At 38.7% G+C, this 22007-nt stretch overlaps 1 protein-coding gene and 1 long non-coding RNA gene across 2 annotated transcripts in view; one reads left to right on the forward strand and one right to left on the reverse strand.

Moving 5' to 3' along the window:
• Nucleotides 1-14692, forward strand: part of OPN4 (opsin 4) — a 42664-nt gene extending 27972 nt beyond the window's left edge. Inside the window, exons 6-12 of the mRNA XM_064464989.1 lie at nt 1722-1893; nt 2781-2945; nt 6202-6309; nt 7453-7633; nt 11245-11397; nt 11939-12007; nt 13348-14692. Of these exons, the coding sequence (XP_064321059.1) occupies nt 1722-1893; nt 2781-2945; nt 6202-6309; nt 7453-7633; nt 11245-11397; nt 11939-12007; nt 13348-13539 (1040 nt within the window). The 3' untranslated portion in view covers nt 13540-14692. The remainder of the gene's footprint in view (nt 1-1721; nt 1894-2780; nt 2946-6201; nt 6310-7452; nt 7634-11244; nt 11398-11938; nt 12008-13347) is intronic.
• The window catches only part of LOC135315611 (uncharacterized), a 74424-nt gene that overhangs the window by 43601 nt on the left and 8816 nt on the right, over nt 1-22007 (reverse strand). Inside the window, exon 2 of the long non-coding RNA XR_010375092.1 lies at nt 21692-21819. This is a non-coding gene — a long non-coding RNA (uncharacterized LOC135315611). The remainder of the gene's footprint in view (nt 1-21691; nt 21820-22007) is intronic.

Below are 22007 nucleotides of genomic sequence, written 5' to 3' on the forward strand. Positions count from 1 at the left end.
GATTTCTAATAAAAAGAAAAAAAAAATCCCATGTGTATTACAGCATATTATATGACAATGGCACTTTCCCTTAAGCTCATTACTTATGAATAAAGAACAGTAGATAAAATCAAGGCCAAAATTTATGAAGGATGCGCCTGCTTATTATCCCCTATCTATTTCTGTTGAACCAAATTCAACAATATAAAAGTGAAATAAATGTATTTGTGTTTTTTTCTGATTACTTTTTTCCTCCCCAAAGGTGCTGTGTAAGAAAGTAGTGTCAACCTAAATTTTTTTATTCACATAAAAAAGGAATATAGTCTGAGTATTTTGTGCAAGTACATCTTTAGTAAGTCTTGACTGTGTTCTGGATGGGCGAATTGCACCAGGTTTCGGTCACGTTGTCCGTGCAGCCATTGGTATTTTCAGTAAGGCTTCCAATAAGGATGGCATCTAGTAATAACTAACTAATTTGGTTTTGTAAATGTTAATTTTACGCCTGCAAATTGGAACACACATACACCATCTTGATCCTTGAACTTGTAACAAAGAGAGTTTCTGTTATTCTTCCGCATTTGAACCTGCCTCGCTACCATTAATTGGTTTCCTATGAGTCACCAGTTTCAGTCAGTAAGTTAGAATGAACTCATCATTCAAACCCCCAGCCCATTATTGTGCTCCCTAATTCCAAAAAAGAATGTGTCAGCTCAGCTGAGGTGAGAACATAGCAATGTTTGATTTTCCCAAAGGGCGATGCAACCAACTCAGTTACTGAGTGGAATTTTAGCAGATTTTTGTTATTGTCTTGTTATTGTCATTCTGGTTCCCCATAAACATGAAGCATGTTTAAGCAGGCAAACTGCAATACTGGGAGAAGCAGCCTTCAGTTGAATGAGGAGCTGCTGGAACAACAAAATGACAATATAGTCTTAGATTCTCGATTCTTAATTGGAGAAGGTGGAATAATTGCTTGAAGGGTGTTGTTATCTTGTAATTAGATTCCAACAGTATCCACGGTACTAACTCTTATATGGTAATTAGATGCATCTGAGCACATCTGGTTCAATATTTTTAAGAGTTCAACAGAAAATATCACTGTAAAAAGCAACAATTAAAAAGGTAAAAAGACATTGCTGTTGACAATTTCTTTACTTAACAGTTTGACACAATTCCTTTGAGGAGATTATATCGTATTTCAGGCAGAATATTATGTATGTATCTTTTTTTTTTTCACTTGTACTCAGCTTTACTTCATGACAAAAGGAATTTGATCTGCACAGTAAATCTCTCTCCTTTGCACAGTAAATTTCTCTTATCTGTGCAAGCTTAAAAAAGTGGTAGCTATAGCAATCAGTTTCATTTCACTCCTTGGGAAGACTGCAATTTGACAGGAAATGGAGATATTTAAAAACAGTACAGGTCTGCTCCAAGACCCACTGAAGGATTTAGAGACATGCCTTTTGACTATGTTGAGCTTTAAACAATATTCAAGAACTGAAACAAAATTATTCCATTTTCTGCTCTGAAGCCTTAGAATGCCAAACATAAATACAATTGGGCAACAGAGTAAAAGAAAATAAAAAGAGGTGCTTTAAATGAAGAATCGTTTATCCTTTTAACCTCTTTTTCCCTCTAAGAGAATAGGACTAAATTCCATGTTATTCTGAGTATCCTCCTCTAACTTCTGCACTCAGAATGAGAATCACATCACGGCTTACGTCTTCTGTCTTTCCTTCCAGGTGCATATGTTCCCGAGGGTCTGCTGACTTCCTGTTCCTGGGACTACATGACTTTCACACCATCAGTCCGCGCCTACACAATGCTGCTTTTCTGCTTTGTCTTTTTCATTCCTTTGATTGCTATTTTGTACAGCTATGTCTTTATATTTGAGGCTATCAGGAAGGCCAACAAGTAAGTAGCCAACAGTCTTAAGTTTTTATCCTTCTGTTTAAGTGACTGCTTATTTTCTTAAAACATAGGCTAACAGAAGAAAATTGGGAGGTTTTTCACTTTTACTCTGTATGCATGACTGAGACAGGAAACCAAACAACAATTCTATCAATAGTCAGCATGGTAAGAAGTATGATCCTTAAAAGGGCCATTCCTGAATTTAAGCCAGAGCCGTTCAGTGTATTGTCTAATGGTGCAGAAAAGGGTATGAGTAGCAGCAAGAGAAATCTGAAAGATGAGAAAGGACTGCAGAAACTAACCAACCAAAATAAATACTAAGGGCACATCAGAGACACCTAACAACTATTTACAGAAAAACAGATGGAATTAAACTAAAAAATCCATATTTGACAACGGGTCAAAAAGAGGTAAAACATTTAATCACAGGTCTCTGAAACAAAAACGATTGTTGTAAAAATAAAGGCCAATGGCTTTGTACAGACATTTGTAGTCTGTAGACATCTGTCCTGTAGATATCAGCACCTGCAGTCACATAGCTCAGAAGTACAGAGTGAGAGTAAGGTACCAAAACTGGACCTAGGGAAGCAAAGACTTCTCTAAAGATATTTAATACAGCACCATTCAGTTGGCTTGAATACCTGATTTATGTGGAAATTCTTCTGGTACAGGACTATTTTCTTCACTGAAGCACATTTGAATTTTGCCACTGATTATGCAACAAAAGTACACTGAATTGTGAAGGACTGGTCACATACATACATTAACACATTAAAAGTGCATGACTTTTAGCATAAATTGGCATAAGAGTAATTGTTGCCCCATTTTATAAAGCTATTTCCTCAATTCCCTACCTCCTTTTTTTGCTGTTGTATGTTTATTTCCCCTAGGTCTATTCAGACATTTGGATGCAAACATGGAAATAAAGAGTTCCAGAAACAGTATCAGAGGATGAAAAATGAGTGGAAGATGGCCAAAATTGCACTGATTGTCATCTTGCTTTATGTCATTTCCTGGTCACCATACTCTGTTGTTGCTCTGGTAGCTTTTGCTGGGTAATTATGAATGTATCAGCAAAGGAATATTCAGTGAAAGCAAAAGGTGTGAAACTGTAAAAGGCAGATGAAAGTCAAAGCTACCTGTCAAGTTTAATGCCTGAAGTGCATCCAAAACATTCACATATTTAGGAGTGACATTTAACAAATGAGGCACATGCTGAGTGTGATTTTTTTCCTTAGTTTGACTTCAAAAAAAAAAAAAAAAGGTAAAAAAGAAAAAGAAATCAGGAAGGTTATTACTGGCAACATAACATTACTGTGCTGATGACTTCTGAATGCAGATTCTCTATGCTAGGATATTGGAACTATCTGAACTTTATTTAGCACCAAAATGCTAAAAAGATCCTCCCAGGGGTTGATTCTCTTTTATTTCTCCAATTCTGTTGCTTACAAAAGTCGATTCATTTTCTTGTGTTACATCGCTGAAACTCCTTACAAGTTCAAAATTAGTACATACTTGCATGGGGGAACTTTTTGATGCTGGATATAAAAATCATAAATATAAAACATCTAAGCATGTTTTTTGTCTATCTAATTGTCAGCATTTTATACAGTAATTCAACAAAAACATGATACTATTAATACACTAATTGTACATAGCTTGACACCAGACTGAAGTTGATACAATCAAGGTACAAGCAACGTATCGGGAGTCTGGATGCCTTGGCTCCATGCAGGTATCTCTCCCATGTTAACGTGAATTTTTCTGTACTTCAGTTTAGCCTTTATAAAATGGGCGTGCTTATTTGCTTGAGGAAGTCTTGTTGACTGCAAATCCTCAAGTCAAAGACTCCTATGACAGTACAAACCACTTTTGTTTGTATTTTTCAAGTCAGAAATAAAAAGTAGGTTTCTGTAAAATTGACAGACAGGATAAATTTTCTTATGATGGAGCATTTTGAGGTGATTTTTGTTACGCAACTAAGGAAGAGGCCACTGCAGGGCCTCTTCTCAAACATAGCTTAGGAAGGCAGCTTCCTAACCACAGCATTTCTAAAATCTTATGCTTAAGAAGAAAAAATGCGAAGAGGATTTGCTTCTGTTGTATCCAGAGGGGCAATTCCACATAGCAGCAAACATTTTCTCCATGAAGATAAAGAGGTTCCTCACTCAGAAACACAAATTCCTAGGATGTGTCCCAGTGTCCTGTTTCCTGTCACAGAGGGACTTAGGTACTGGGCACCCACCGCTGGTGAAATATGACCAGCCAGAGACAGAGGAAGAACAAGAAGACAAAGAAATGCAGCACAGTTACCTTGCAGTAATACTTGCTCTAAGATACCTCACAAAAAAAAAAAAAAAAAGGAGATGCTTTAAGTCAAGCATTTTAGCTATGTAGAACTGTCAGGCTGTCCCATACGATTCAGCATCTTCTTTAGGATGATCAAGTGCCTGCTGAACTTGACTTCTAGCCCATGTCTCACACTGACAAAAATCTGAACAACTGGACGATTTTATAACTCTATGTGACAAATGAGTATTTGCAAATTTTGCTCATGAAGACATCTGGTGAGCAGCACAGCTTCATTCAGCTTTTTTCCATTTCTGAACTATGCCTTTTAGGCAATCCTGGGATTTTTTGGAGATTGATAGACCAAGCCTGGAGGCCTTCTGTGGACTTTCATTACAATGAACTCAGATAAAATCACTGCATGCCACATATAGGAGGCACACATGGAGTCTGTGGCTACCGTCTTGGTCTAAAGATAACACATCTGACAGAGCAACAACGTACACAAGATGAAGAGCCTTAATTCCCTTAGAAACTACTTTGGGTGGGGAATACTGAGGTAGCACACAGTCATGCTCACTAATATTGTTGTTCTGGAGATTGTATTTTCTGGGAAAGGTTAGCTTAAACAAAAACCTTTGTCACTGTTTCTGTTAGCTGAACTCTCCATCAGTCTTACCAAAGCACTATCTCATCATTCAGCGTCAAAAACTCCATTCCAAGAAGGTCACACTGTTGTGTGCTCTCCAGACTCCGTGAAGAACTACACTTCTAACCAATGCTTTAGAAGTATGATTAGGAGAAACCATGTTAAAAATTGTACGTGGAGAACATGCTTAACAGAGAAAAACCTTAAATTAGGGGTGAAATGGCATCTCCACATTCAGGTGGCTGATGAAATGATACCTGTATTGGCAAACCATTTCCACCTCATGACAGAGCATAAATATTCCCATACTATGATGAAAAATTTCTTCACCAGGAAGATGAGCTGCCACCTGCTTAGGCAATCCTCTTCATTGTTTGTTTGCAGCACTCATATGAGACCTCCTGAGAGGATTGAGAGGAAAAGCCCTTTTCTCCCATAATATTATAGGAATACAAGGCTAATTGAAAGATGGAGCTTAGACTGCCTTCTCAGGAAGAGCAGTGATAAAGGAAGGATGGTATCTTTGGGAGGAAGGATTGATTTATTGGGCCATTTCACTTAGAACTCTTTCTACCAATGCAGAAAAAGGTCTTCATAGCCTCTAAGCAGGTCTATGGAGAATTTTCCTGGTAGAAACTGCTTATGACATGGTATGTTATTGTTTTTTTGGTCTGAGCTGTTCTACTGACTTTCTTCTGACCAAGACATTATGGGGTACTTCAGGCTATCTTCAGAAATTAACTGGATAATAGCAGCATGGCCAACAGACATCAGTCATAATTCTTATATCTTTTAGAGTCACATCACTTGCATATATGCATGGTCACAGTAACACATTAGCGTAACATACGAGATCTGAAAATATTTTCTTTTCACTGTTTAGTTCAGAAAAACACTTCCCCCTCACTTTTTAGTTCAAATCAGGCAAAAAATAAAGTTTGAATAGGAAAAGAGATTTATTAGTTATCTTTCCTTCTAATGCCTCATTCTGCACACCTATTTAGTGACACATGACTCAGCAAGTATATCTGCTGAGTTTGGAACAGACAGATACTCTGATGAATGCATATTCGCTTATTGAAGGCTGATTTTGTCCCTGGGGTAAACCCCATGGGAACCACCACCATCCTAAGTGGCAGTAGTGAAGTGCTGAGAGAGAAGCCCCAAGAAAATCATGTCACTCAGAAATGCGGTTAGGCCGGTGTTGATCTTTACAGGCAAAGGATATAAAATTTGTTCTCTCACTGTTTGGGTACACAACTCCCCCCTTTTCTCTCTCTGGAGCACTAATAAAGCATTCCCTTGTCAGTGTATAACTGCATAGACTACACAGAACTCAATACTAAATATATAATGCATTTGCATTACTCTAGGTATTCCCACGTCCTAACACCGTTCATGAACTCCATACCAGCTGTGATTGCCAAAGCTTCTGTCATCCATAACCCCATCATTTATGCCATCACTCACCCCAAATACAGGTAAGTTTACTCTTATAAACTATGCTTAATACAGCAAAGATAATCAGACAGTAACTTTGTCACTTTTAGGATTAGTACCTGAACTCTGCTTCACCTGCTCATTTTACCTCTGCGAGACAGCCTTGTCCTCCCCAAGAAAACTTCTCAATGCCATATAAATGTCAGTGGAATTTGTACTGGGAACAAATTACTATGCAGATGGGAGTTAGAGATGCTTATGGGTACTGATCTGTACTTACAGATTACATGGTAAAAGACAGAGACCTTCCACCTCAAAGGAAAGCACCATAAATTTTTTAACTATCTTCAGTGGGATGCAGACATTTGTCAGTGTTGCAAATAGCAGTTTGTTAAATTAACCAGGCCAGTGAGAGATGCAGTTCAGTAAGTCAATCCACCTCTTCCCTATTTTGTGCATCCTCCCCACCTTTCTTCAAACTTTCATATTTCAGGTAGTATTTCTTCTGAGTTGTAATGCCTAGGGTCATCACCATATCAAGTTCAGATGCAGGCTGTGAGATCTGACAGACGGCAGCAATGCCTTAGGTATGCTGTTGTTTCACCCTTTACAAAGACCAACTGGTTAGAGAAGAAGTGGGCATGAACATTTAAGTGAGGAAGGCTGGGGGGAAGAGGAAAGCTGGGCAAAACAGGTTCCTTATGCTGCATATGAGGAAAGAAATACTGTAATATAACTGCACATTTTATACAACTCTACAGATAGCCAGGGAACAGATGTGTAAAAGGAAGCTAGAATAGCTGCTTAGGGGAAGATTAAAATAATTCATTATGTGGTACTGCAGTGAGGTTCACTTTAAAGGGACAGAATTTTATTTTTGCCCTGGTTAAGCTGCAAGAAGATAAAACATCATTTTAATAGCTCCCTTTGGTTCAAAGAGTTATACTTTAATGCCCTTATTCCTGCCAAGCAATAAATTTGAGTTCTTCAGAACACTGTGAAAAAGTGATCTTTCAGGGTGATTGTATAGGAGATATTGGATATCTGGAAAACTCTTTTTGTACCCAGTAATTTTCCAGTCCATGCAGCATTAGTTCATCTCACTGAATAAACGCATTGTTTGTGATGAATGAATTTTTGTGCTAACAGAAAAAGTCTGACTGGTTCTACCTCTCATCCATTAGAAGAGCCATTGCAACATATGTTCCTTGCCTTGGAGCCCTGCTGAGAGTTTCTCCTAAAGACTCACAGTCTTTCAGCAGTTATCCCTCCTCCAGAAGAGCAACCGTGACCAGCCAGTCTTCTGAGCTAAGTGGGATGCAGAAAGGAAGAAGGCGACTGTCTTCTCTCTCTGACAGTGAATCAGTAAGGGAGCTGCTTCCCATACATCTGTTTTTGATTGCAAAGTAATTAATTTTCATATAGAGTCCTTCAAAGTGGTAGATTCTTTAGATGAAATGCATTATGGTGCTCATCGCAAGAGCTGCAAAGAAAGTAGAGGGACAAAGTGAAACAAAAGACAGAAGGCTGAAGTGTAAAAGCAGAATGTAGATCTTTGTATTCTTGGTGGTTTGTGACATGGACAGAAGAGTGGAAAGATGGAACAACAGGAATTTTAGAAAGTAAGGGAAGCTTAGGGTCAGAGCACCCTTGGAAGCCTGGTCACACTCCTAGGATGTACTTGTGTGACCACAGGTTTGGACATACACAAAGAAGAAACTGCTGGTCACTAAATAGTTCTCTAGTGAAAGAAAGGTTGTAATGAAACAGATAATGCTTTCTGAAAGTCAACTGGGCTGTATTTGGAAACATATTAATGATCAGATTTAGACAAATCACTAAATCCATTACAGAATCATTTGCACAGAAGACCTCAACAGCTTGTTTCTGCCAGTCTAAATGAAACCAAATATTTTGCACAGCAGCTAGAAACAGGGCAAATATTTGGCATCTTAGGCCCCCTCTTGCAACTCAAAATTACATTACTAAGTAACTAAGCACATTCGTTAGCTTATTGCAGTTGTTTAAAAAGAAATTTCCAAATATATTACAAGCCATAATTTTCTTGGTGGTTCTTCTTCGTAGTCAGTTGTATCTAATCCAGGCAAGCGCTGAATTCTGACAGTTGTTTTTAACAGTGACCTTTCAATTTCTTTGTACTTTATATTCTTTAGACTTCTCAATCTGATCAAAATGAAATTCTTCTGGCTAGTAGCCACCATTCAGGTGGAAGGTTTTAAAACTGGCTAATAAAGAAGGAACATTTTTATATGGCATCTCATAGATTGTGAATCCTGATTCTTAAAAACCAACAGACTCCTTCAGTAACACTGTGTGTTCTTGCACCACTATCAGTGCTGGGGAACGGGAACCATACAAAAAATTCAACAATTCTTTTTGCTTAGGAAAGCAACTCTTCACACTTGAGGTAAAAGAGTGGAATGGAGAACAAGAATTACCTAAAGTAAAAAATTCCAAGCAATTGGCATGCTCCAGTCTGGAATTTTCTATAAGCCTTGAGGAAGTCTGGATCTTGTTCAGAACAATGATAGAGTTAAGATTTTCTGACAAGAACATATGTTTCCATTAACTACTTCATTTGACCATAGAATACTCTGATTTATTAGTAACATCAGTTTAACTGAAGTACAGAGCAGAAAGAAGTGCTCAAGTTTGAAACAAACAAACAAAATTGCTTCAGTGCTCACTGATAATTTATTTTGGGGTTTTTTTGCACCATATGTGACTCAATTAAGCTATAAGATTTCTAGACATAGAATCATAGAACCATAGAATCATTAAGGTTGGAAAAGACCTCTAGGATCATCAACCATCATGCTGTCAAGCCCAACACCCCCAGGCCTCCTAAACCATGCCCTGAAGTACCACCTCTACATGTTTTTTTAACACCTCCAGGGATGGTGACTCCACCACCTCTCTGGGCAGCCTGTTCCAATGCCTGACCACTCTGTCAGTAGAGAAATTTCTCCTAATATCCAATCTAAACCTCCCCTGACACAGCTTGAGGCCGTTTCCTCTCAATCTATCACTAGTGACTTGGGAGGAGAGACCAACCCCCACCTCACTGCAACCTCCATTCAGGCAGGTGCAGAGTCTGATAAGGTTCCCACCTCAGCCTCATCTTCTCCAGGCTAAACAACCCCAGTTCCCTCAACCTCTCCTAAGACCTGCTCTCCAGATTCTTCCCCAGCTTCGTTGCCCTTCTTTGGACACGCTCTAGCAACTCAATGTCCCTCTTGTAGTGAGGAGCCCAAAACTGAACACATACACTCACAGTGCAAAAAGGCAGTACATATGATGCCATGTATTTTATGTCAAGGCTGGTCATCAAACTGTTAGCCAATAAATCATCTTTATGCAATTTTTTTGTACTCCTGTGGATGCAAAGATATTCTGCACCTTAGAAAATCCTAAAGAAACAATTTCTATTTGGTTCTTTGTAATTAAAAGGACCCAAGCTCCAGAACAGGTGCTCAGAAAATAAAGTTGCTTCCATTTTAAATTTCAATCAAATGGGACTGTGAGTGCTGATACACTCTAAGCAGGGAATGGGAAGCACAGTATACATTTTTTAAAATGTTGGGATCCAGAAAATAGCCTACCCCAACCTCTTGTGCTTCAGCAGCAAAACACGTGTTTAGATTGTCCTCCTGGATATTTTGTTAAGCTCTTCTAAAAAAACTTCCACGTAGACACTTCAGTCTGGAGACACTTCACTCTGTAGATTCATCTTCATCATTGCTTCCCCAATGGTTAGGAAGATGCTTCTGAAAATACAACCTTCATTATCACTGTTCCGAATTAAATTAATTTTTCCTTTTTCTTCACTGTGTTCCCCTTATCCTTCCCCACAGTTACACAGAAATAATGACCCTGATCCTCCTTAGAGCAATCAATCTGTTATGTTTTAACATTCTAGTACAGCATCACTAATCGGGATTCTCTCTTAATAGTAACAGACTCATCAGGCTAATTTCTCCAGTTCCACCAAAGTTCATGTTTTTCTGCACCTCTTATATTTATTTTCTTCCCTGGGGAAAGTTTATCAAAGTATTAATAATTGAGAGTATTAAATATTGAAAGTATCAATGATTGCTTTGAGTATTTTCAAGCAATTATATACTCTCCTCTGACGGAAGCTACATCCAAAGCACATAGATTGATTATGAAAAATCCTTGCTGCAGGAAAAAATGTAAGAAAATGTATTGCACTGTTATGTTCACCCATTTTAAGGCAAGGTACACTGTCAAACAGAAAAGAGGCTAATTTGCCATGACCTGCTCAGCACAACCCCATTAGGTGTTTCATTCTTTTATTATGGTCTATGGAATTCTGGGATTCTTCCTCATTGTAGAAAAATGGCTGACTTCTAGGAAATTCTGGTGGCTTGGGGGTTTGGTTTTTGTTTGTTTGTTTTTAATTTTTTTTTTGTTTTCCCATTAATTAGAATAACATTTATAACGCCAGGGCTCCTTCATGGAACAAAATGTTTCTAAAGCAGTGATTCTGCAGTCCCCAGACATTTCTTTCTGTTTATTGCTGCTTCCAATCAAGCCACTTTGGAAACTTTGGCCCTAATTCCTCCAAACACATGCCTCCTAATTGGGTACTACTATGGAAACACTGGCTCCTCAGAGCTACAAGGTGTATCAAAGAAGTTTCAACAACAGACTATAAAGAAACACTCTTTTGTTTGAAATTTTGCAGTGCATCGGGGGCAGGGGGGGCCGAAATGTAAGCCAAACTTAAGACTCAAGGGGCTTGATAGTTTTGTTTGTACCTCCTATAAGCAAAGATTTTATGAAGTCATACATAGCATAACTTTTGTGAAGTGTGTTTTATACAATGTCTGCCTCTTTTACAATTTCTGTCTAGGTAAAACTGATTCCCATGGGGCAAATTGGATGGAAGTCTAAGGAACCTAATGTGATTGGTTTTGCTGTATTCATTTTAGGGCTGTACTGACACAGAAACTGATACCCCCAGTATGTTCTCCAGAGTTGCTGGCAGACAGATTTCCTGCGAAAAGGGTAAAGACACAACTCAAACTAGTGACATAAGAGCCAAACCTAAACTGAAGCGCCATGATTCTGGGATCTGTGAGCAGGTAATAGGCTGCTATCTAAGGTAATATCTAAATTCTCTGACAACTGGTAGGTTAACAAATCTGCACATTTTATCACAATTAATCATGAAGGTTCCTGCCAAGAAGATGGGGATAACCTATGAGTTAACACAATGAGTAATGACTTAGAGACTGTAAAAGGTCATCAACTTTTCATTTCCACCCTGGTTCATTATTCAGCTGTCTTTGTGGCATTTCTGACAAGCAATGGTGCTGTTTTAGTGAACTTTGCATCTGAATGGTATGAAGCTTTGTGTTTTATTTTAAATGTGTATTTAGTAATATTTGTATTTCACTGTCCAAATTACTTGGTCAATCCTTCTGTTGTCTTGCCATTTGCTATGAAATGAGCACATACGGTGAGAGGTAAATACAAGGCTATCTTTAGCATATCACTACTTTTCAGTCAGTCCTCTGCTGTCCTCTTTTTTTCTTTTTCCTATAATTTGCATTTCACATATGTAAAATATTGTTACATACCTATATGTCATTTACATCTTTCCTATCTGTGTTCATTTTTCAGACAGCTATAGGTGCTGATGACATATCCATGGTGGAATTGAATGTCACAGAGGACACTGCTACACCTACTGTAAGAATTATTATTTTAATATTTGGCATGGGTCTAACTAACTGAGGGAACAAAACCTAATGACAGTCCCAGCCTCTGAGCACAAATTTAGTTATTTTTTGAGATGCAAAAATCACATAATACTCCCAAAAGAATATAGAAAACATGACCACAAAGGATAGATCATTGCTGAAACTAAGCAGAAGGAGAACAAATGTACTATGGGGTTTTCCTTAAGTCCAACTTCTTCAAGGAACTTGGATAATTTCTTGAATTCAGTAGGTTCCCGGATGAGGTCTGTGATTTCCTTAGTGGAGCATGGAAGCATTAATTTTGTGCTATCTTTATGTGAATAATATACACGGTAAGCTGAGATAGCCATTCTGATGGCTGTACCTCTGAGACAGCCCTAGTCTTGTGGCAAGTATTGCTGTACAAAGTGTCATTGTTAACTAGTGTTCTCTTGTTTGGGTAGAACCAAAACTCTAAAAAATGCAACTTGGAGGAAAACAAGGTAAGTTTTTGAAACATGCCATATCACCTAGTCAGTAATTTGTTGTGCTAGTGTCTATTTCTTCTTCCATGTAGCCCAGGACCCAAAGCTACAGCATACTGATAAAATATTTTTGACATCTGTCACAAGTGAGTCAACTTGCTTTAATTCCTGACAGACAGGGAAATAAAAGAAAAGAGCTGACAGGTGAAAACAAGCCAGATTTATCTTTGCGATATTAACCCCGATGTAATATAAACATCTTAAATTATCTCTTTATTGTTAGTAGTGATCTTTATGAGCTATGGCTAGCCTTATCCTAACACTTATTTTTTGATCCTGTGCAAGTGACAGCTAGCATTGCTATTGTCAAAAAATATTAATCTTTCCCTCAATTCCTGTTTTCACTTCATTCTCTAGTTTGCTTCCCCCTTCAAACTATCTATGCTGTTACCATTATATTTTACAGCACCTCTTGCCCCAGTGAACCTAAACAGTCCCTCTTTATGAAGGGACTCCTTACCTCACTGATTTCATAGACTGCCTGAGCATGTTAACAGCACTTTTGTTCATAGTTGAATGTGCTGTCATTAGCCTGGTTTTTCATCAAAGTAGATCAGCTCTTAAGTAGCAAATGCAAAGCCTGTGCTTTAGTACATGAACTTAACAGTTTTTTCCTCATAAATTATTCATGAAACAGTCAAAAAATGTTCAGATCTACCTTTTCCTCCATCCTTTAAGTTTGGTTTTGAGTTAGTCATGGGGATCAGCTTATCTAAATATATGCTACATTTTCATAGATGATGCAACCTGATCTCCTTGTAGATGTTTGTGTTTTCCATTTCTTTTAAATCCTTGCATCCTTTAGAGGGGTGAGAGTCTGAATGGTATTGGACAAAGAAAAGGAGAGTCTCACCACGGACCGCCTGCAGCCCAGATACCCAGCATTACAATTACATACAGCAATGTCCAGGGAGTAGAGCTGCCTTCTGGATACAACTCAGGTTTTCTGTACCCAAAGATCAACAGCCACAAGCAAAACAAGAAGTCAAACAGCTAAGTGAGTGGTGCAAGCCAGAATGTCACCTTAGCCAATACCTATGGAACAACTATGGATCAGCTGAATCCAGAACACATTGTTCTGAAATGCTTCCACAAAGACACAACACAAGACAAGCAAGGATAAAAGCAAGGGGAGTAAGCTTTTCAGCATCAGAACTCTCTCCAGTGGCTCACTTCTCGATTTGGGCCACATTGTAATTTTATTCTCTCTTCTTTATGCAGCTCATGAAACAGTTTCTTCCACTTGGAGTTTACTCTGCTCAGGTATATTCCACCACTGCATGGATGTTACCTACAAGCCTCCTAGGATTAACTTGAGAGGAAAGGGAAGCGTGAGATCCAAAACTGGCCTTTGTTCACTTAGTGTAGTTTAACTTCAAAGCTATTACTGAGCTAAAGCTAAGAGATTTGTGGGAAAACATAATTACTTCCTGAAGATGGTTTCTTCATTATTGTGAGGTTCCTCAACCAAATGAAACTTTAATCACACAGTCAGTGCTCCCTTCTCTCATTAATTACATATTTTCCCTCATTTTCTTGGACAATCCAACTGAAAGGCAATGTACTTGAGCAGTAGTTTGAAGTTTCAGATCTTTAATTTCTGAGATTCTGGGAGAAGAGAAAGGAATCACACTGAGGATGAGGCTATGGTCTTTTCCATACTTAGCTTCTTTTTCCAACAGTCACTTAAGAGACCAGTTTAACCTGCTCTTAGCTAACCTCCCCAGAGCCTTTGGAAAGTATTAGGAAACTTCTTCCAACTTTCCTTTAGCAGGTTTCATGGGAAGAATGCAGAATTCAAAGCAATGTTTGTACTGAAATGTCTTATGGGTAAGTCAATACATCTGCCTTCTAATACCTCAAAATGGTTTATGTTTTGATGTGCTTTTCTGAAGTAAATCTTGGAAGGAGAAGGGTTCTCCAAAAACAGTTGTTCTAGAGATGTCTGCAATCCACACTATCCCCACTTTAGCATTTTAATTTTTCCCTTCTCTGAACAGCAGCATCCTTATAGCTGAGGATTTTTTCCACAGTGACTAAATCCATGAGATTGTACTTATTTCCCCTGAAAGGAAAGGAAAAGAGTTCTATGAAACAGTAATTTTCTGCTTTTCCCTGGTTGTCCTTCTAGCTCTTGAGAATAAATGGACAGAATTCATTTGTGATCCTTAGCATTCTACATCACAAGAATTATGAGGTATAGTCAGTCCACAGTGGTGACATATACCTTCTGAGCCCAAAAGCACAGGGCACAAAGACCTATTGAAACAGTTCTTCCCCGTGGGCCCTCCAATAATTCTCCCTTTGGTTGCAATAATGGAGGGAACCCAGCGAGTCATTTTGTCCTAAGTAAATCAGTTCTTCCTTATGACACATCAGAAAAAAAAAACATAAAATCAATAAAAATGTAACCAGCTTATTCCTTTGAGGGGAAAAAAAGCAGTCAGTGGGTTCCAGAAGATTTGGGGAACTCTTTTGAAGCAAACTTTTGGGAACTTACTTCAAACTGAGGTTCATTAAAAGGAAGGTCATTAAAACTAAAAATGGAGGTGATAATGACTTGTGCAGCAGACAAATGTTAAATCATGAAAAAGTGGGCCATTCAGGCTGGTAATAAGCTGCCAAAAGAAACAAACTGTTCAAAATCAAGGGTGTTTTTATGTAAATAAAATCATAGGCATTAGAAATGGAAAGGAGCTATTACGGTTCCTCCCTTCCCCTACCACAACCAGATATTGTCTCCAGGCAGAGGACAATATCAAACTGATAATATAAACAGGTAGCAATAAGGAGAAAGAAGGGAGAAAACACAGCATCTTCAAAGATGATGTTCAAAGATATTAATCAAGTCTAAGGAATTTTATTATGACCATTTGCTTAGGCTTTTAAAATTATTTAAAAACATGAAGAATGTAATTCTTCCCATCCTTTGTCATGAAGGCCATTCACACCAGTGAAAACTGGGAAGGAATGCTAGCAATTGCTGCCCATTTCATATGGGTCACAAAAGGCTGAAGCTGTCGAGAAAATAGGTCAAAACTCACACATGCTGTTTCATGTGCTAAGAAGAAGTGCATGATATGTGCCACTAGGAGCTAGACCCTTTGCTCCTGTCATGATTTTGTCCCCAAGTAGTATTCTTGAAGACTATACTCTGCTCTCTTCTGCATTCCCTTCCTCTTTTAGAGGGTATAAAAAGAATACTTCCCTGGCTAGAAAAGCCTTATGAATCTGCAGCATGTTGTTCTCTATATCCTTCAACTCCAATATGTACTAGAGATTAGTTTGTATCTATAAAAAGAACTACAGCTGTTCATGCTTGTCTACTTAAAAGAGGCTTGAAAAGCATACATTAATTAGTGGGAATTTGTTTGGGAGCACTTGAAAACTCTTGTGTGTACTCCCTGTGTAATTAACAGCTTTGCCTTCCCTTCACCTCTGCTGAGACTATAAAAATCATTCAGGGAAAAGCCTACGAAATTCATTTCACCTGAATATCTCTCCAAGTGATTCACACTGTAACCCCAGTGGCATTTGGAATAAATCTTTATTAGTTCATATTTCACCTCATCTTAGCAGCTTTATTTGTGTCCTATATCCTCTACTTGGCAGCCATTCTTTCCGCTTTGCTGTCTCTTTACACCCTTTAACACAGATGACTGATTGGATTAAAATAATTTAGGACTGAGATGATTCATGTTTCAGTTAAAGTCAACTGTACGGCCTGTTCTGCACTGGAGAGACCACCTGTAGCTTACCATGCACATGGGTATGTTCCAGTGACTTGGAGATGTGAAAGGGCTAGGGCAAAACTGAGGTGCCTCCCTTTGGCCTTTTGTGCAGCAGCAGCTGTTCATAGAGCAGCCTGCTGGCAATGGCAATAACAAGCGGTGTTGTGAGTTAACAGACAAGCTCTTCACCTCCATCAGCCCAAGCTCAAATTCAGACTTGGGTTGCACATGAAAATGTTTGGTCTGATCACCCAAGCAATTCTACAAAACTGCTGAGCAACTAGTCACTATTGGTGGTCCTGCAAAGAAGGTGCCAAGAACCAGTCTAATTAAAGGCTGTTGCAAGTCAAGATTGAAGTACTGCATAAGGCAGTGGTCACAAGCTGCCAGTCTTTCAAATTTTCTCATCCTGCCCAGGGGCCTTAGTCCCTATCTTTTGCATGTCACAGCCTCATTTTCAGTACTTTTGTAAACTCTTTTGCATCCACCACTGGACTAAAAAGTGTCATCATAGCACGTGACACAGAGTAAATTTTCACACATTCTCAGGTAAGACAGAGTAAAGCAAAGAGTATTTTTCTTGAAGTCACATACAAAACCAACAGCAAGCTTGACATTCAGAAAAAAACGAAGGCACCGCCAATGCTTTTTGGGTGTTTCTACAGCTCTTTAGGGCATAACATAGGTAAGTCATATGTGTTCCCGTTTTCCTCAGTGTGACTGGTGCCATTTTTTACTTAGGCCATTCCAAGAAGTGCTGCCATGCAGCCCTCATCTTTCTGTCATCCCCCAGTGAAAGTTATTACCATCTCAGTAACTCTGACAGGGCATCTGTCTGTCTCTGCTTCTGAAACCATTGCTTCCACAGGGCTCTACTGGGAGAGGGCGCTTATCTTCAAAGTAATGTTAGTATCAGACGATGGTATTTCAGTGGCTGAGCAACAGGTATCTCAGTTCAAACGCTTGTGCATGTAGCCTTGCAGTTGTTAATGTCATAGGAATGTGAGGAGTCCTATGTTATAAATAGGTTTATATAAAAGCAGTCTTAATAACAAAGAAATAAATTATTAGTACTGTCATTCCCAGCAACCCTAGACACGGGCCACAATCCCATATATGAAACATTTCATGTAGAACAAAAAGATTATTATACCTTTCCTACCCCTTCAATTTTACAGGCTAAATGCTCATTTTCAAAGTCATGCAGAGTTCACAGTTGTCAAGACTTAGAAGTTCTCCTACTTACCTCCCTTCTAAGGACAGTAGACTGAGTAGATCATCAGTGTGAGCTTAATAAAGCCAGAAAAGTTTCTCTAGAGCAAATCTAGCCTTAAAAGTCCAATATAAAGCACAAACATTAGTAAGAAGATTGGGTTTTTTGTAGGAAAATACTTTTTTTAGTTACAGCAGTCCTGGCAGCAGCAGGGTTCTGCTGGAGACACAGCACAGGAATTCTAGGTACCTGGCTCGCAGAGCAAAGCAAATGCTGCAAGAGTCACGTCAGCATAGGAAAATGCTAGTACATTTTCCAAACACTGATATCACCTCACTGTGTATAGAGATGTCAGGATCTCATGATATTAGACTACAACGCTGGCCTCGCGGTGGTTGGTTGGCATATTACCTACAAACACTTTTTGGCAATGAAATTGGCTCTCAAGATTAAGATTCCCCTGAAACTGGGGGTAAATAGTAGGACCAGCGGCTGGGAAGAATGGAAAGGGATTCATCCCTCTTTACAGTGAACTTTTCCTCCCTACCCTTCTGGTGTTTTGGGATTTGTTTTTGGTTTTGTAACTTACACAAACAGCAGCATTGATGCAGATTTAGTACTAAAGATTTTTTAGATCGCTTTCAGGAAAATTTTAACCAGCCCTTGCCATGGAGACTTTACGTGGGAGAACGTTTTTAAGACCCACTTTGATTTGGGCTACTACAATACATACTCGGTCATAATCCATCAGATCTATGACTGAGAAACACAGAAATTCACAGCAAAAAGGGCCTAAGTAGGTCTTCTGATGTTGATTGTAACTTGAAAGATAAGTAGAATTTTAACTTTATCAGGCTTGAGTCAAGACTTAGGTATGCTGCAGAGCAGAGTGAGCTTCAGCTCAGGTTAAACTGTCTCAGCATGCAATCAAACACAGACATAATGTGAAAGTAAAGCTCATCACGTGCCTCTTAGTCCATTATTATTTGGTGTTTTCATTTATGGAGTCATATGTGATTTTCTAATATTACAACTTATCCTGGAGATAGATATCTCCTGCATTAGGATTGGGAAATTTTATGATAGCACAGTTGCAGTATATGCTTTATATGAATTTGTGTTTCTTTTTTCCCCACAAAGAATCTGCTCTCAGTATGATCATCGAACTTCAGCATTCTACCTTGTTATGAATAACTAGCTTCAGCCACTAAAAAAACGAACATGACACATATGTAAAAAAAGTTCCCAAGGGGTAGTTTTGCAAACCATGTTTTACCCACAATGTAAAAACAAAGCCATTATTAATTTCCCTCAACATTTAGACTTCCTTGTGACTTCCACATGTGTACAAGGAGATGGTTCAGAAACGAACACAAAAATCTGAGATAGCACAAGCTCTCCCATGTAAAGTTTTATAAAGGACATCTCCTGAATCGGCTGTGGAATACTTACGGGCATACTTACAATGGCGATATATTTTCCACTGACTGGAAAAATAGAATGGAAAATCCATACCCTTCCACACAGTGCCATGCCTGAAGGTTCACAAAGAAAGTGACTGTACCTCTAACGTAACAGCCCTTCCTTCCAAAGCCCTAGCACTTTAAAAATGTATTACATATGCCCAGATGCACCCCTTGGATTGGTATAATTGATCTTTATAAAGTATTTCAAATGCTTGAAGTTAATCATGTGCATTAATATTTATGCAACCCCTCAGGACACACAACTGAAATGCAGGGGTTATGAGTATGTTAGGTCAGTACTAAAAATGACTGAATTTTAAAAATATTTTTCCAGTCTAGTATTTGCTGCTAACTCCATGGACCTGTACATTAATAAATCTCCTAAGTTTCACATTTTTAAAGACAAGGTTAATATTGATAGATGAGCTGGGCTGCAAACTCTATTGTTATTAGGCCTACTGTGATTTGATGTAGAAAGCAGTACTTTGGTACAGCAAACCTTACAAAGAGGAAGAAGAACAGTCCTGCAAAAATGCACAAAAGTTGGAATCAGAAGTTCAAGAGTCTATTTTCCATGTTTTCTGTGTGACCTTGGGAAAATTACTTAATCTTTTAATATCTCAGTATTCCTACCTATAAAATAAAGATAATATGCTCTTCATCATCATGAGGCTACTCTTAACTTGCTTTTGCAATTTGTTCCAAGATTCACAACTGCAAATAGCATTTCTTTTTTCCAGTGTTCACATTTCCTTTCTTTACTGCACAGTTATCAAAAAGTCTACACTATATTCTTACATATGAAAGTCAGAGATAGTTACTGAAGTGGCTAAGGGATGCATAGTAATTCATTTTCTCAACAGAAGTTATTCAACCGAAATAATTTGGACATCTACCTAGCTGACTTCAGTTATCATTTACTGAAGGTGTATTTTACTTTGTAACACGAATCAAGCAGAATCAAGCATTTTAATGGTAAAATGCAACTCAAAAATAAGTGTCATGCAATTGTGTACATTCTTTGATCAAAGAGTCCAATATGTAATAATGTATTCCCTCGAGGAAGCTGAATATTAAAAATCACTGGATCAAATTTTGCTCTATGGTATATAAGCAAAAAGGAAAACTATCTGTGGAGAAGGTGCTGAAATGGATCTATGGGGAGAAGCAACTAATTAACAGAAGATGATTTAAGAGAGGGATCCTTGAAAGAGGGCTGAGGCCTCATAGGTAAGGTTTGTCCCTTGAAGTCAGCAAAGTCAAACAGTAGAATCATTTTTAGGGTTTTCTGCTCTATTAATAGGGCAAAAATTGTCAGTGGCAGAAGGGAGTCACTGACCAGCAGTGTCACCCAGGAAACAAGGGCAACATTAACAGGATGAAGCACTACAAAATCAAACCAACCACGTTTTCACATCCTTCCCTGGATATTGCCCAGAATGAAAATCAGAGAAGCCTGCATAGTGCAGTCTGCTCTGAACATCAGATAGCTGTTTCTGTCCTGTCCAGACATGAGCTACCCTCTTCAAGGCCAGCTTCTACTTTCATGCACAAAAGAGCTCCATTAATGTCAAAGGATTTAAAGCAGGGCAATTCATCAAAGTTTGAACACCAACAAGTGTTAAGAATACAGTGAGGCTCAGCCATAAAAGGAAGGAATGAAGGAAAGAATAAGACTATATTCTTAAAAAATTATAGAAGAATTTCTAGTGCCTGGAGCATGTGGCTAATATCACAGAGCGCTGAATTCTCTAAGGTAACTGCCCAGTGTTGAGCTGTGACTTTGAGGAAATCAGTTCTCCATCCAACTGCATGTAGTATTAATATACACTAGGCTGGTCATAGTTGTAAACACATAACCAGAGAATAGAACATACCTCAATGTTTTGGGTAATACCTCTCCCCTTATTTGTCTATATTAGACATGTTACACAAATTAACTTATAAAAAAGAGGAAGATAAGAAAGACAGGTTTAAAAACAAACTAAGAAAAATTTTCTCTTTTTTAACCAAAAGTTTCAGATCTGAATTTTGAAGTTCTTTGCCATTGCCACCACTCACCTTCATCCTGTTATGCAGACTGCAGAGAGCCTGCTCAGCTCAGCCCACTCAGCTCAGCTCCTAGACATTCTTTTCATTTTCCCTAGTCCAAGCAGAGAGTGACCACCCAACTCTTTGCTAGCTAATCCACAGGGCCAGAGGGCAGGCCTTTGCTTACCCTTTCCAAGGACCTGGCATGAAATAGCTGTTTCTCACCTCACTGCTCTTGGTAACCCTGACATGTTTGAGTGCCCGTAAGCTCAGGTCTTATCTCCCTTCTACCAGGTAGATCCTGCAGTCACTCACCCCAGAGACAGTACTGGAGCAGTCCAGCCTTCAAGCCCTCCGGGGTCTTGCCTCCCAGCAGTGTCACCATTTTCTTCTAGTTCTCATTAGTTCATGCTTCTAGTACCCCTCTCCAAGCAGTCCCCGATGCCCTCAGGTGCCAAAGCCAGCATTAACTAAACACAGTCCCCTCCTGGCTTCTAAAGAAATCACGTATGCTTCCATCTTAGCATGTAAACAGATGGAATCTGGGTTTATAATAATCCTCCAACTGTTATTTAAAAAGATGAATCCTTTTGATGCTGCTGTCCTCAGCTGAAGTCTCTGAGTAACAGAAGCACATAGCAGAACCCTTAATGAGTAGATACATCTTATTCAAAGTGTCGTTTTCTAGATGCATTGGTTAAAACTCACTTTCTGCTGCTGCTCAGTGAAGTAGGAAGAGAACTTAATCTCATGAACAACAGAGTTGAGGTAGTAGCGTCAGGCAGCTCAGTGGTTGGTCATGTTCACTGCATAGATTCCTTCTGAAAATCATTCCTCTGAAAAAGAAGAAAACACACCAATCTTTCAGGTCCTGGATCATTATGTTCAGTCAGATGAGAAATAAGTTTCATGCAGTAAAAGCTGTTCTCTTTGGGCACTGCGGAGACTATTTTGACTGAAGGAATTAAAAACATGAAAACTCATGAAACATCATGTGAAACTCGATTTCAATAAATCACATCCA

Source organism: Phalacrocorax carbo, chromosome 13 (assembly GCF_963921805.1).
Source record: "Phalacrocorax carbo chromosome 13, bPhaCar2.1, whole genome shotgun sequence".
In the NCBI taxonomy this organism is placed as follows: Eukaryota; Metazoa; Chordata; class Aves; order Suliformes; family Phalacrocoracidae; genus Phalacrocorax; species Phalacrocorax carbo.